The 17,318-nt window shown below is 31.4% G+C and overlaps 2 protein-coding genes across 3 annotated transcripts in view; one reads left to right on the top strand and one right to left on the bottom strand.

Moving 5' to 3' along the window:
- The window catches only part of Paqr3 (progestin and adipoQ receptor family member 3), a 98,772-nt gene extending 86,736 nt beyond the window's left edge, over positions 1-12,036 (top strand). The window contains exon 5 of the mRNA XM_076864889.1: positions 11,996-12,036. Coding sequence (XP_076721004.1) covers positions 11,996-12,028 — 33 coding nt within the window. The 3' untranslated portion in view covers positions 12,029-12,036. The remainder of the gene's footprint in view (positions 1-11,995) is intronic.
- Bmp2k (BMP2 inducible kinase) overlaps positions 1-17,318 on the bottom strand; it is a 131,439-nt gene that overhangs the window by 62,425 nt on the left and 51,696 nt on the right. For both annotated transcript variants that reach the window (XM_076864882.1, XM_076864883.1), the window contains exons 5-7: positions 17,080-17,201; positions 14,697-14,778; positions 8,636-8,768 (exon numbers count right to left, since the gene is read on the bottom strand). In XM_076864882.1, the coding sequence (XP_076720997.1) occupies positions 8,636-8,768; positions 14,697-14,778; positions 17,080-17,201 (337 nt within the window). The remainder of the gene's footprint in view (positions 1-8,635; positions 8,769-14,696; positions 14,779-17,079; positions 17,202-17,318) is intronic.

The following is a 17,318-nucleotide window of genomic DNA, read 5'->3' as shown; positions in this document are numbered from 1 at the left end:
GTTTATAAGAAACAGACAGATTGCTATTTTACATGTGAACTTAAAAACATTATTCCAAACTAAAAGATAGATTAGAGAAGTCATTGAACAATTATTTACCAGAAGTATGAATGACATACATGATCATTCTGTTGAGAAAGTAACACACAATTAACATTGGAGAATTATTCAAGATAAATTCCAGGGACATGGAGGTAAAGGGAAGATGAGGCTTTCAAAATAATCCCACTTGAAATAATTCTCATTATTAGCTAAAATTCCTCTACCTTGAAATAATCCTAAATCATTGAGAAAGGTTACATTGTGTACATTTAAGAAAGTAGTACAAGGTTGACACTATAGTTTTCCAAAAACATGCTTTTTATATATTATAACAATGATCACTAGAGTTCTGTACTTAAACATGCTATCTATATCATGTTCAGAAATATGAACAGAGTCTTATGGTTTTATCACAAACAAATTTTATAGTAACTTTAGGCAATGTTTGAAATATCAGAGACCTTTTCTCTAAAATGGTCACTATCTCTTGTCCATTTCTTGAATTAATTTTAATTCCAAATTTCACAATAAGGTTGACATTTTTATTCAATTCTATAACTGAAAAATTCATATTTTATTAAGACATTTTTACAACTAAACCTGTTTCATTAAATAATTCTCAGTTTTTAGAATGTTTAGATCATTTTTAAGTATTTAAAATGTAAAACTTAAGGCATTTAGATATTTTGAAACATGTTAATAATGTATAAAGAGATCTAGGTATATAAATCACTTAAATAACAACTTACAATAATTAAATTTTCCCTTTTAATATAATATTTTCAACAAAAATTATAGTGTATCTCCAACATGATACACCTATTTCAGCTAAACAAAAACACACAGTTGTATGGCAAGTGACAATGAACTCAAAGCTTGAAAATTTATTTCAGAAATTTTGAGGCTGGTCTAAAAAATACAAAAGCTGTGCTTGCTTCAGCAGTATATATACTAAAATTGGAACAATACAGAGAATGTTAGCATGGAGAGGGGGGGAGAGAGAGAAAGAGAGGGAGAGAGAGAGGGAGAGGGAGAGAGAGAGAGGGAGAGAGAGAGGGGGAGAGAGAGAGGGGGAGAGAGGGAGAGAGAGGGAGAGAGAGAGGGAGAGAGGGGGGAGACAGAGAGAGAGGGAGAGAGAGAGGGGGAGAGAGGGAGAGAGAGAGGGGGAGAGAGGGAGAGAGAGAGAGGGAGAGAGAGGGGGAGAGAGAGAGGGAGAGAGAGGGGGAGAGAGAGGGGGAGAGAGAGGGAGACAGAAGGAGAGAGAGAGAGGGAGAGAGAGGGGGAGAGAGAGGGGGAGAAAGAGAAAGAGAGAGAGGGGAGGGAGAGAGGGGGGAGGGGGAGAGAGAGAGAGGGAGAGAGAGGGAGAGAGAGGGCGGGAGGGGGGAGAGAGAAAGAGGGAGGGAGGGGGAGAGAGAGAGAGAGAGGGAGAGGGAGAGGGAGAGGGAGGGAGGGAGGGAGAGAGAGAGAGAGAGAGAGAGAGAGAGAGAGAGATTGAGATTGAGATTAAAACTCATGTTTTGATGTGGGAATACACATCTGCTTGAGCCACTTTTGTTTAACTATACTGATCCCATTTATGTGACATAAATTCAATTCAAAAGGTCATGTGTAGTATCTAATGAATTAAGACAGAAAATACTAGGGTACATTAGTGTGCCAAGTACAAGCAACATTTCATGAAACTTGATTCAGCTCACTTGTTTTCTTACATTGGATCAGTCAAAAAAGTTTGAAACCACAAAACTTTGAGTTTAGGACTATGAGTTCTCTCTACTATTATAACTCATTTCCCTACAGAAAATATAATGACTTGTGTAATTACACTACAAAAAAAGAATTAAATGCTTGTATGTGTTAATCTCTGATACTCCTTCTTTCACATGAGGATATTCTCAGAACATACATGCTCTCTTCTAAATTATGTTTTGAAAGTGCCTTGCCTCTATGGAAGAATCTGTGTCTTTATAGCATTGCCTATGACTGAGTGCAGGTAAATCTAGGGGTTGGGTGCAGAACAAGCCCATCTGGCTTTAGATACAGATTTTTTTCCCTGCAATCTACTTTAATCAATCCAGGTTGAAACTCATTATCTGAAATGCTTGGAAGCAGTGTTTCTGATTTTTCAGTTTTTGTATTTTAGAATATTTACATACATACCAGGAACCATCTCAGGAATGGGACCCAAGTCTAAACACAAAAATTCTCCTGTGTTTCATAAAGAATGTGTGTGTGTGTGTGTGTGTGTGTGTGTGTGTCTCCTTAAGAAAATTTTATACTTTTACAAAACCTGCATTTTGACTGCAACTGGTGACATGAGTTGGTATGGAATTTACCACAGTGACACCAAGTCAAATCTTTCAGATTTTGGATTTTCAAAAAAGGGATATTCAACCTGTACTAAAGTTGACAGTTTTAGCTGATGAAATCCTGTGCCTATCTCTGATTTGATTCTAAACTCAAAATTATGAGCTTGGTATGTGGCACACAATTTTAATTTCAGTAGCTTGGGAAGCTGAGGCAGAAGGATCACAAGTTCAAAGCCAGCCTCAGCAACTTAGCAAGGCCCAAAGCAACTTAGTGAGACCCTGTTTTAAAATTTAAAAAAAATAAATAGGGCTGGGATTTTGCTCAGTAGTTAAGAACCCCTGGGGGTTCACTTCCCAGTACAATAAATAAAAGTATGAAAAGACTAATAATCATTCCTGCAACACCCAGGTAAAATAGCTACATTTTTATCTCTAAATATTTTTAAGTTGAGTAGTGCTAGCCATTTTTAAAAAAAAAATAAGCTATCACTTCGTATTTAAATATAATTTCTTGAACTCTTTCAAGAGAAATATAAAATGTACCACTAGATCAACGAATGATATAATCTAAAAATGCAGATATATAAGCTCTAATCTAGCTAAACAATGGGGCATATCTATCAAGAGTGAGAGCTTCAATTTTCAAATACTTTGTCCAAAACTGTTTTCTTTCATAATAATTAAACCTTAAGTCTAGTGTTTTATGAACTCCTATTTGATGGCAATTAAACCATATCATTTACAAGAAATATATTTACAAAGAAGGAATGCATTAACAAACATATATGCTCAGTTTATCCAAAAGCAAAACTGGATTACATTTAAAAATAAAACAAAAATAGCAGAGAATGTAGAAAATACCTTGTTTACTCAACTTAAAATGATCGTGTAAATCATTACAAGACCAATTACCACAGACTCTATTACCAATATAAAATCGACTTTCTAAAAACTTGGCTACATAGATATGAAATAGTTCTCTGTTCATCTTAATATTGTGATTCTTTCTATTGACATAAACACTACTAATACAACACAAAACAGTCTTAGCATTGACCGTAATATATGATTAAACCACCACAATATTTCCCACTGATATTGTCATACATATCCTATTAAAAAACACTTATCTGCAGCAAATGAATTATGTTTATACTAATATTGCATAGGAAAGTACAACATCCCTGTGCATTCCAATAAAAACAGCAGCTAAAGGAACTGCTGCTGCTGTAGCAGCAGCCAAGCTATGTTTTAATCAAGGATCCAAGCCAAAGATGAAGTAGTTACCATTCAAGTTACATGAAGCAATGGATCCATGCCTAGTTCTGATCAAAGATAAACCAGCATCTCTAGTCCAACAGCTCAACAAATTTAAAGGAAAAATACTTTGGTTATAAGTCTCAAAAGCACTTTCCTGCTTAAAAGTTTTTGAATTTTTTCCTTCCATAAGGGCACTTTTCCCTAACCCACAGTTTCTTATTATACTGACTATAATTTATCTGAAAAGAAAAACACCCAGTCTATTCTTTTTAAATTTTTCTGAAAAACATATACTCTGCAACTATAAAAATATAACTATTTTGCAGCTATAAATATTTTTAGCATTAACTTACTATATTTATCTGTTAACCTATGGAGATTATTATAGAAACTCATGTATATGTGATCTACATAACTTATTTTATATACTACTGAAATGAGACTATGTTTAACAGCTGATAATAAATACATCTGATCATAAACAAGACACTAAGTGGTACTACAAATAATTCCAAGACAGTACATTTGGGATAGTATTGGTAGCTGTCCCTTAGACATTATTGATCAAAACCCTTCCTCTACAACTCCCCAAGTAGTAATCCTAGTGCCAATGATTGAAAACCTTATCTTTATTTTTCAAGTACATTAAAATGTCTTTTTGTTTTTAAATAATATAGGAAAATGGATGAGGGTATATATGAAACAAGATTGGCCATGATTTGATAAATCACTGAAGCTGAATGACAGGTAAAATGAAGACTTATTGCACTGTCCTATCAATACTTGTTTATATATTTTAAATTCCCATAATAAATTTAAGCATGTGAAAACTAGCAAAATCCTGGTATCCCACAAAATAGGTACTAAAATAAATACAACCCCAATAGATGTACAGCTAAAAGCTAAAATAAAAAATCACAAAGCAAATGGGGGAAATAAATTGACCAAATTATGTTATGTGCATGTACAAATACATAACAACAAATCCCACAATATTTATAATTATAGTGGCCAATAGAAAAGAGAAAAAAGAAACTATAAAGCAGTAAGTGAGCAGACCCAAAAGCAAGACAAAGTTTCTCCCTGATGTTCATTATAAATCACTACATCATTGCATAAAATGAAGAGGTGAGAAAAATAATTTTAACAGTTATATTTTAACAGTATATTCTGGAATGCATGACAATTTATACTAAACCTTTGGTAGATTCACCATTAACCCACAATATTCACTGATGATGGTTTTATTAAAGGCTATATTTTACTAATTACTTACACATACTAAGAAGCACTTTTCATAATTCATTTAATTTTCACAATAATTCTAAGACATACATATTTTTAATACACTCATTTTAGAAAAAGGAGACTGAGATAAATGGAGATGTCCAATATTCCATACCAAATAAGTGACAGAGGAGATGCAAATTGAGGCTATTTGGTTCTACAAGCCTTCCTCTTAATCTTCACAATGTATTCTTTAACCATCTTACAACAGAGGAGCTAAAAGAAATATAAGGCAGCCAGCCTTCTGTTCACCCTTCAAAACTAGTCAGTAATCCTCTGAGTTGTGCTTTTCATTCTCCTCTAAATGTTCTCTAAGTTCTTTTCAATTCTTGAATCCAGAAATGGAAAGTACTTCTCACCCCTCAATGCAATCCCATTATTTATCTATCTATTGGGAAAGTCAACATAACCTAAGGAAAAACCACTATAAATAATTGATTGACTCTGCTACTTTTAAGAAAAAAAAGTCTGCTAGGAAATTAAGTTAAATTAGGCTTTATGGACCACAGGTAACAAGAATAACGCCTTTAGCCAGATTACTGCCTAGATTATATCAAAAGTATATTCAAAAGCCTACATGGGTGGGGTTGTGGCTCTGCAATAGAGTGTTTTCCTCACATGTGTGAGGCACTGGGTTCAATTCTCAACACTGCATATAAATAAATGAATAAAATAAAGATCCAGCAACAACTAAAAAAAATATATCTTAAAAGAATAATAATAAGAAGAAGAAGCCTATGTAACCACAAACCATAAGTTTTAACCAAGATTTGTCATGGCTATTTCATTCTGAAAAATGTTGAATCATATAAAATTAGATCTATCACTAATACTAAAAGGTTATATGTCTTCTTATGCTTTCTCTTAATGTGTGAGAACAATTATATTACATGACTAGACATTAGACAATTAACAGTTTTACTTGCAGAAACTCTGGGCACAGCTATGCAATATTCTTGGATTTCTGAATGCATAGCTAATGGCATATTATAAACACAAAGATTACTAAATAGGATGGTGGGAGATAGGCAAAGCTACATGAGAAAGAAGTAAAAAAACAGAATTACAAATAGCTCAAGTATTTTCTAAAAAAGACTATACTGTAGATAACTATATAGAGGTTTTAAAAATCTCTACAAAGCTTTTATTACTCAAGAAAATATTTTCAAAATAAAATCCCATTAACAGGAGGTAATATATTGGGATATTATTATTCCAGATTGACTTGGATGCTTTCATTTTATTCAACCCTTTTCACTTTGGGCACAAATTTGTACTAGAAATGATAAAAACTAAAATCTGCATACTTACTGATAATGAAGTATCTGATACAAAGTATCAATTAACTAAATTCCAATTACAGCCCAAAATTATCAATAGTATTTATCTTGTTCACCTTCCCATTACATAAGCACATACCCACACACATATATATGGGGAGGGGGCAAATATGCTATAATAAGATTTTAGTAATAAATTATGTATCAGTGTATAAATTGCCAGTCTCATATAATTTTATTCTATGGGAACATTCAGAGATTCCCATAAACATCTTAAATTCAACTATTACTAAAATATAATGGCTAAAACTATTTACAAAAAAGTAAATAGTCAGGGCACGCAATAATTAAATTCCTCAAATGCTTTTGATGCTTTAAACTTTGGACAAAAAGTAAAAAAGTAACTAGATGAGATAGGGAAGGTCAAGGATCCAATGTTTATTTAAATGTATTCTAAAGGTATGTTTTACTCTAAAAGAATGTTTTATAAAAGACATTCACGTTTTGCAAAATGGCATGCCAAAAACAGGACTCATGGGAAAAACAATTGGGGTGGGCTATTTAAAAACTACTTAACTCTGACACTAAAGGGCTGTCAAAAACTATTAAATGGTACCCATGAAGGTAATTTGTAATGCACAGACAAGTACTCAACTTGGTTGGAGGCTGCCTCAAGCATATAAAGCACAACAAAACAATGCTGACAGGTGCTCAACCAATGAACATAAAAGTAAAGCCTTGAGGCTATTAAGTAGGTGGTCATTCAGATGTAGAGAGTCACATAAAACAAAGATAGAATTCTATGGGGGAAAAAAACCCAAGTATAAGCACTCATATTTAATGTTCTCCAAACAGAGCAAAAATATTCATGCCAGCAATGCAGCCACCAAGCTTTAGCTATTTCCTTTCCTCTGAAAGTTAAACTTCCTTTCTCACTCCATTATTCTGGTTCCCTTTGCCTAGAAAAAACATTTCATGTGACATAAAGTAATTTTTGTATTAAACTGACATAATTCTCCAATTTCCAACACATATAAAAATGATCACATTACAGAAATGAACGACTATGTTTTAAATACATTTGCAAAGTTAGACTAGAGTTTTTCTTATGTTCCTTTTTCTTCTAAACTTTTTTTTTTTTTTTTTAACTCCCTGGTACTGAGGACTGAACCCAGGGTACTTTGTCACTGAACTATATAACACCTCTCTTTTATTTTTTGTTTTAACACAGGGTCTTATTAAATTGTTAAAGACTGGGCTTTAACACTCAATCCTCCTGTCTTGGTTTCGCAAGTACTTGGGATCACAGGTATGCCACCACATCAGGCTACTCTTTCCTTCTTGAATTATAATAACATCTGTCAATCATTTATCATTAGTAACAAATATTATTTGCAGTTTATCATTTAACTCTATGCTGGTGTTCATGAATCTGATAATGTGGATTAGTGTTTTATAGTTCCTAAGGGATTGATTACCTGGTATACTAGTTGCAAATTCTAATCTTATAAATAAATTTCCTACCTATTTTTATAAGAATATTTGGGTTTTTTTTTTTATACATAAGTCTTTGGCATAAAATTTTAGCTTTAAAAATTAGGTATAGATCCAGCTTTATTTTTTATCCAAAAATGGCTAACAAATTTCTCTATTCCTACATATTTTTTTTTCACTGAATTGAACTCTATCTGCATCACGCAAACATCAAATATGTTTAAATAGATCTTTTTTTCTCTGCCACTGAGCTAGAGGCTACAATAGGGGTATTTAAAATACAGAAATGCTAAAACACTTTAAATCAGTGAGAACAGGTGCTGTTTAAATTTTGCTGGTTCCTAATATATTTTAATATTTGATTGATGGTTCCCCCCCTTACAGTATCCTTTCCCAAATTTTTACCATGTACATATATTAAATGTTAAAAAACAATATCTATCTAAAGGGAAGGAAAAAAAATCTTAAAAGCAGCTAGAAAAAAAAACTGAAGTTTTCTTTTGGAATGGAAGGTCTGCACCTTTCTGATATTCCTTGGTTGCTTTGTATTTACCTATACATTAATAAAGTATAGGTATTTATAAAAGGTGGCAAAATAAACTACAATCTAAAATTAGTAATGTTTTCAATTAAAGAATTAATAGCTCTGGATAACTGATTTCAAAAGTATAGAAACTAAACAAATGTAAGTGCTCCCCAAAATTCCAGTTGCCTTAATCATATAATTTCTGCTGTATGCTACTAAAACCTTACCTATGGGCTTAAAAATATATCCTCATATTAATCAATAGTTACACTGCTTTCATTCCTATAAAAGTCATATTAACATATTTTAGGTACTTTTTCTTTATTACAGTTTCACAAAATTAAAACACATGAAATTAAAAGGCAAGGTTTAAGCAAAAGTATGTAAATAACAGGATACTAAAAAAAATAATTTTTTCACATATTTTTCCAAGTACTTACTTATTAAGCAATGTATATTGTGGGAATATCGAGAATTATCTGGGATGGTAAAGCTGCCATCACAGATAGCAACCTGACTATCACCAAAAGGAAGAGTGAAGAAACAAAGTTTATATAGTAAACATCCCAGGGCCTGCAAAAAAAAGAAGCATGAACATTATCACAGCTCAATTATCAACCATAAAATATTAAAACAGCTCAAAACCAAATATTGAATGTTATTTAAAAAATAAAAACTCTAATGTTTCCATATTGAATCAATCTTTCCACAAATTATTGCTTAAACAAGTTAATGCATTCGACTTTTTTAAAAGACATTTAACTTAATCATCTCCATGTTTTTCTTTTACACCTGTGACAAATTGGTTAAACTGCTCTAGATCATGAATGATATAACTAAAATTTGACGTGGCCGATTCCTTTTTTGGGAAAAAAACAAACATTTTTAATATTAAATCTACTGTTTCTTCCACAAGGAAAAAAATATATATAACTATAACTATAACCAAGAAAGTAAGCACAAAGCTCTAACAGAAACTTTTTTTTAAATTCACTATAAAACAGAATTTTAAATCTTAGGATTCCAAATAATGTTAGCCACTGCAAACTTAACAGTCATCAATTAATTTTATTGATTATTTACTAGGTACCTATGTCATTATTTCATACTATAGAAATTAGATCTCTATTTCTGTGTAGTTTATTGAATCTTATACCAATTATATTTGCAATATTAAAAACAAATGATTATGCCTGCATAGCTTGCAAGATTTCACAAATATCACCAGACCAACGAATCTATTTACTGACAATAAAGGCAAAATTAAAACACAAATTGTGTCTAGAACAGCAGCTCCTCTCAAACCCGAGAAATATTTTAAAAAGAAAAAAAGATTTCTGGCTCCAAAAATCATAACTATCATAAAAATTGTCACCTCCAAGCCTTAAGAATGAAAGGGGCATTTCCAATTCTAAGCTAATTGTATAAGTCTGGCCTTATATCTATAAAGTAGCAAATAAGATTCCCTTTGTTGGATTTCCCCCCATATATTTACCTAAAAAAGCACAAACTAAGCAACAAGTATACAAATTATTATAACTGCTATGAAGATGGCATTATATAAAAACACCTTTTGAGTTTAACAATATTAATTTATAAAACATTTTCACTATACCAACAGTATTCTAATGAAAAAAGGTTAAAAGCTCTAGAAATTTCAATATACTGGTTCCAACATATTTTAGGCCACAAAGCAATTCTTACCAAATACAAAAAAAAAAAAAAAATTAACATAATTCCTTGCATCTTAACAGATCACAATGGAATAAATTAGAAATCAATACAACAAAACTAAAAATTAAAAAACTCTTTAGACTCAAATAAGAATAGTGATAAAACATATGACACTATGAAGGCAATTCCAAGAGGAAAGTTTATAGCTATGAGTACCTACTTAAGAAAATGTGAACCTACTGATATATCTCAAAGTCCCTTAAAAGAGAAGAACCAATTCCAAAACTATAAAAGGAAATAATTAAATCAAAGGCAAATCAATCAACCTGAGAATAAAAAAACAAGACAAAGCATCAATGAAACAAAGAATTGGTTCTTTGAAAATAAGATTGATAAGCCCTTAGCCAAACTAACCAAAACATAAGAGAAAAAAAACAAAATTAATAAAATTAGAAATAAAAAAGGAAAACACCACAGACCTCACAGAAATCCAGAGGATCATTGAAAACCTAGAAGAAATGGATATTTTTCTAGATGAATACAATCTGCCAAAACTAAATCAAGAGGACATAGAAAACCTAAACAGACCAATAACTCATAATGAGATAGAGCAGTAATAAAAACCCTTCCAACAAGCCAAAGTCCAGGACCAGACAGATTCTCAGCAGAATTCTACAAAACCTTTAAAGAAGAACTAATGTCAATACTCCTCAAATTATTCCATGAAATAGAAAGGGATGGAACACTTCCACATTCATTCTATGAAGCCAGTATCTTACTCATATCAAAACCAGATAAGGACACATCAAGGACAGAAAACTACAGAACAATATCCCCGATGAACTTAGATGCAAAAATACTTAATGTTACTAAATCATGTTCAACAACATATTAAGATTGTACACCATGATCAAGTTGGTTTTATTCCAAAGATGTAAGGATGGTTTAATCTACGCTAATCAATAAATATAATAAGTTTAATGCAAAGGCCTTTAATAAAATTTAGCACCCATTCATGACAAACACACTGAAGAGAAACTAGGGATTGAAGAAATCTACCTCAACATTATAAAGCTTATATAAATGCCCACCATAAATGCCCAAAGTCAACCTCATAGTAAATGGGAAAAAACTGAAAGTATTTACTTTAAAATCTCTGACAATACAAAGATATCCACTCTCATCACTCCTATTTAATATACTGCTAAAAATTCTAGCCAGAACAATTAGGCAAGAGAAGGAAAAAAGAGACCCCTAAAGATCAGGAAATAATATCAAGAGTTAATAAATGGGATGACATCAAGTTAAATACCTTCTGCACAGCAATGAAAACAATTAGGAATGTGAAGAGAGAACCTACAGAATGGGAGAAAATCTTTGCTAACTATTCTTCTGACAGAGTACTAATATCTAGAATATATTAAAAAAACTCAAAAAAGTTTAACACCAAAAACTATCAAATAATCCAATTAAGACAAATTAATTTTTTTTCTTCCCAAAAGAATAAATACTAATGGCAATTACATGAAAAAATGTTCAATATCAGTAGCAATTAAGAAAAACCAAATCAAAACTATACTGAGATTTATCTCACACCAGTCAGAATGGCAGTTATCAAGAATTATACAATATGGAGCTGGGGTTATAGCTCAGAGGTAGAGCTCTTGCCTCATACTTGTAAGGTACTGGGTTCAATCCTCAGCACCACATTAAATAAATAAATAAATAAAGATATTGTGTTCATATTAAAAAAGAATTATACAAATAATAATAAAGACTAGAAAGGATGTAAAGAAAAAATAAATACTTTTACACTGTTGGTGGGATTTTACTAACAACCACTATGGAAATCAATTTGGCAGTTCCTCAAAAGACTAAGCATGGAACCACCATACGACCCAACTATACCACTTCTAGGTATTTATCCTAAAGAATTAAAGTCATCATACCACAGTGATACATGCATATCCATGTTTACAGCAACAGTGTTAATTCACAATAGCCAACTATGGAACCAGTCTAGGTGTCCATTAATGGAAGAATGAATAAAGAATATGTGGTATACATATACAATGGAGTTTTGTTTAGTCACAATAAAAAATGAAATTATGTCACTTCATTTGCAGGAAAATGAATGGAACTACAGACCATTATGTTAAGTGAAATAAGTCAAACTCAAAACATGAAGGTTCATGTGTCTTTTCTCATATGTGGAAGCTAAAGAGGAAAAAGGAAAAGAAAAATAGAGATGGATCTCATGAAAATCAACGGGAAATCAGTAAAAAAAAAAAAGGGACTAAAGGATGACAGGTGGGAAGGGAGGGGGAAGTGTTAATGAGTGATATTAGCCAAATTTCATTGTTATACTGTGTGCATGTATTAATATGTAACAACAAATCCCATCATTATGTACAACTATAATGCACCAATAAAAAACGTGGAAAAAAAGAAATTTCAACATATTGGTTCAAAACATTACTGAGTTATTGTATGACTAACAAAACTATAAAGATTTCTAAACAGAAAAAATTAGTTCAATATACTTAAAGAAGATTTATTTTGGTTTTTTATTTATCCATAAGGTGGACAGTTTAAAAAGTACATAGAAAACCAAAAATAAGACTTCCTTAATAGCACTAAAAAAGAAAATAGTATTAAGGGGTAGAATCTGCATTAAATTATATCTTCTTTCCACTGTCCAGATGATGGTCAAGACAAAGGAGATCTATACTTCAGAGAGTTTTATCATGTCAATAAAATCTTCAGCAATTCTCACGTATATTAGAACACACATTGCTGAGAATACCAGATACCTTGGCAATGCTAGTATAATTTACAAATGTGAACCTGAACACTCGCTTTGTAAAGCATGAACACAATGAGGTATTCTAACTGTTTGACACCAAAGATATTTCCATTTCTTTCCAATTAATACAATGAGAATTATAAAAGAAAAGGGAGGGAACAAGAAACCTAATTTTGAAGGCAGACCACCATCTTCAGTTTCTATATTAATAGGTACATGAAGGATCTCTAACTGAATTTTCTAACACTTAATAAAATCAGCATTCAAGATTTCAAAATAAAAATAACCTATAATGAAAACTTCCAAGGAAAATTTTTTTTTGCAAAATACGACATGCTAAGTTAATACTTCAACCTGACATTTTAATTATCTCAGTCAGCACTATCCTGAAGTAGTATAAAAAATATAATTCTTAACCGATATAAATTGAATATTTTTTTTACACCTAAATACTATTTCACACCTAATTAAATATTTTTACACCTAAAATGTAGCATATTTCAGTTCAACCTGAGCTAAGTAAGGTAACCATAAAAAAAGTCATCATGGAAATTAAAATTCTAAATTTTTCAATCATATGACCATAGATACTATTTTCTTATTATTTTTCATATTTGTTTTTTATTTGTATATGTATTAAGTCTTAACAAAAAAGTGTATTAAAAATTAAAAATGTGTATTAAAAATGTGCATTGTCTTAACAAAAAAATAAGTAACCACAAAACAAGGATTCCTCCTTCGTGTCAAAATACTGGATAATAATTGTGTGCTAGGAGAACAATATTTTTGTTTTAATAACCAAGAATGGCTTCAATATAGGAGTTATGATGCCTATTGTTTAACTGCTGTCAAAATACTTTTTTCAGATAACGTGAAATTGAATAGTCACAAAAGTATGCTAAAAAAATGAGTACACCAATCACCTCTTATAATATTTTCATTATATAAATTAAGATTCAATTTAATTTACTTTCTACCTTATACATAAACCTCAATTTTAATATAAGCCATCCAATGAGCCAAATGTTAATCCTAGGGAAAGCAAATCAAATTTGAATTATATATGCCAGTATACTATTACATTAACTAAACAGAACTTACTTGCAATTTTACTTGAATTTTATGATATATATATATCATAAAATTCAACAATCACAAGAGTTAACTGTTTAGTGAGAATGTATATGTTACATAAACAAATTAAAAGATATCAATGATTTTTTTATTACCTTCTAATAATACCTAACCCTTAAGATTTTGCTTGGTACTCGAATCCCAATAGGAAGAGAACAGGGAAGAAAAATTCAGAAGATAATTTTGATTTCGCACATTAAAATTGACTACTTTATGAACATGTTTTAAAAACAAATTAAATCTGACCTTTTTCATAACTCCTAGAACTACTTCAAAGAATTATATTCCTCTATTCCCAACAGGCTCCTTAGAAGTAAATATGACCAAATAATCATTAAGTTTCAGTGAATGAACATTTAAAATAAAGTTTAAATTCTAAAGAGATGTTGCAATTCTAATATAAAGTTCAACTATGAAAAACAAAATCTTTCTCAATAATGAATGTAATCTAGACACCTATGCCAATAATAATTTCAATATCGTAAAAGGGGATGTTTAGAATTAGAGAAAAAAAGTTTCTCATATCAGCTTCCATTAAAAGGATCCTAAAGTAACCTGAAAAATTATTTTGTCATTACTTAAGAGTTATTTTCAGCTTTTCTGTAATATGACCAACTAAAATTTCCACTCAATCGGAAAAAAGTGTTTACTATGGTAAACAGATACATTATATGTAAGTTCTTTGTTTTTTTATATATAAGTTTTCCATCTGAGGATTCAGAAGATCAAAGAGTTCTAGTATTTTTCTTCTCCTGAGTAAGAAACTCTCTTGTATACCAGTTTTGTCTGCTCTTAGGTAATGCCTTTTTGGAGGCAACAGGAAAATAGTCAATTAAAATCAAATTTTATATATGGTTAGACCAAATTTCAGTCTTTCTTCACCTTACCCAGATATCAGCCTTGGTAGTGATAGGTTTCCCTCCATAAAGGTTGATCATTTCAGGGGCTCTGTATGACAGAGTCGTATACCTGGCAGTAAACAAATAAAATGAAATGGAGATATTAAAAATAATAATGATGCATTGTTTCTCTATAAGATACTACAAAAAACCTTTGAAGTTCAGTAACATTATATAGAAATGATACTATTTATTAAAGTTTATTAAAAACCCATTAAAGATTAAACAATATAAAGCATCTAAAGACTTTTCATTCAACAAGTACAAATCTCCAAAAAGCCTAATTTATTTTATTATAAAAATCTTAATGATGTTGGAAATAGAAATAATTTCTCTTGAATTTATGTGAAATAATACAATTTGACTATAATAGTATCCATATCTGGCATATTAAAAGTAAAACTTCTATCCTCTTAAAAACTTACTTTATATATTTAAGGAGTTGTTTATATGAATGCTAATATAATTCCTTACATATGTAGTAAATGTTCAAGTGTTTTATAAAAATTGTTTTAAAAGTAATCTAGTTGTCATAATTCTAAATACACACATTATGTATACTTCTAATACCAACTGCCACATGTTTACAAATATAAAAACCCCAAATCCACTGTGAACAGATTACTTGAATGAAATATCATTCGAGCCTAGGATTAACATTAAGGAAATAAGAAAGGCAGACCCTGTAATCCCAGGGGCTAAGGAGACTGAAGCAGGAGGATCTAGAGTTCAAAGCTAGCCTTAGCAAAAGCGAGGCGCTAAGCAACTCAGTGAGCTGTCTCTAAAAAAAATACAAAATAGGGCTGGGGGATATGGCTCAGTGGTTCAGTGCCCTTAATGCCCGTGAGTTCAATCCCCAGTACTATATATATGTGTGTGTGTGCGTGTGTATATGTATGTGTATATGTATGTGTGTGTGTGTGTGTGTGTGTGTGTGTGTGTGTGTGTGTGTATATATATATATATATATATATATATATATATATATATATTTCAAATCTCATGGCAGAATTATCAGAATATGGACTTCCTATATCATGACAAGATTCACTTTGAGCGTTTATATATTTTATTTTAGAAGTATCTTAAAACTCTACCATATTAGTTTTTCCATATTACCCTGATTGGTCAGATAGTCTGAATGATAGTACCACAGAGGAATGACCTATGAAACCAGAATATGAACTGAATAACAGCAGATATGTTGTTCATTACTACACCCCAGCACCAAGAACAGTGTTGGCCCTGAATAAATGAATAATTAACTGAATGAATTGAAGACCTAATATATCCTCAACTAAGTCCAAAACATGAGAACATCAAATGAGCTTTCCATTCATCACAAAATTTGAATCAGTCAGCAAAATTCAGGTAAACCTAAACTATACCTCAAAATGTAAAAGCAAGAAATAAAATATCCAACAGGCAGTAAACTACACTGAGATTTCATCTCACTCCAGTCAGAATGGTAATTATCAAGAATATAAGCAATAATGAGTATTGGTGAGGATGTGGGGAAAAAAGGTACACTCATACATTGCAGGTGGCACTGCAAACTGGTGCAACCACTCTGGAAAGCAATATGGAATTCCTTAGAAAATGTGGAATGGAACCACCATTTGACCCAGTTATCCCACTCCTCAATCTATCCCCAAAGGGCTTAAAATCAGTATACTATAGTGATGCAGCCATATCAATGTTCACAGCAGCTCAATTCACAATAGCTAACCTGTGGGACCAACCTAGGTACCCTTCAACAGACAAATGGATAAAGAAACTGTGTACGTATACACAATGGAATATTCCTCAGCATTAAAAGAAAATAAAATTATGGCATTTGCAGGTAAATAAATGGAATTCGAGAATATCATGCTAAGCTAAGTAAGCCAATCCCAAAAAACCAAAGGCCAAATGTTCTCTCTGTTAAGTAGACATACTATGCTGACCCAGAAGCAGGAAGGGGTAGGGGCGGGCAGCTTGGGGGAAAATGGAGGAACTTTGATTGGGCAAAGGGGAGGTAGGGAAGGGGAAGGGGCATGGGAAGGAGATGGTAGAATGAGATGAACATCATTACCCTAGCAATACGTATGACTGCACACATGTGGTGTGACTCTACATAGTGTACAACTAGAGAAATGAAGAGTTGTGCTCCAATTGTGTACAATGAATTGAAATGCATTCTGCTGCATATATAACTAATTAAAGAAGAAATAATAATTTTAATATACCAATAATTATTTTTTAAATTAAAAAAATATTTTTGAAGAAATCTATAAATGAAAGATCTACAGTTTGCATTAATATAACTGGTCACAGACTCAAGTTAACCAAAATTGACATGAGACAAAATATAATGAGGATAAATACTTACTTTTTAATTTCTTCTTCTACTACATTAACTCCATCCTTTTGAGGATTAAGAAATTTATTTGTGGCACTGCCAAAGTCACAAAGTACGTAATTTCCACCATCATTTAACAAAATATTTTCTACCTTAATAAAAGAAAATCAATAATTAGTATTTTCAAAGTCAAAATTATCTTTTTTCAAGCCTTTCATAATGGAGGATCTATATCATTCATTTACACACACACACACACACACACACAC

Source organism: Callospermophilus lateralis, chromosome 8 (genome assembly GCF_048772815.1).
Source record: "Callospermophilus lateralis isolate mCalLat2 chromosome 8, mCalLat2.hap1, whole genome shotgun sequence".
Taxonomy (NCBI): Eukaryota; Metazoa; Chordata; class Mammalia; order Rodentia; family Sciuridae; genus Callospermophilus; species Callospermophilus lateralis.
The sequence above is the reverse complement of the archived record's forward strand: the minus strand, read 5'-3'. Positions and strand labels throughout refer to the sequence as shown.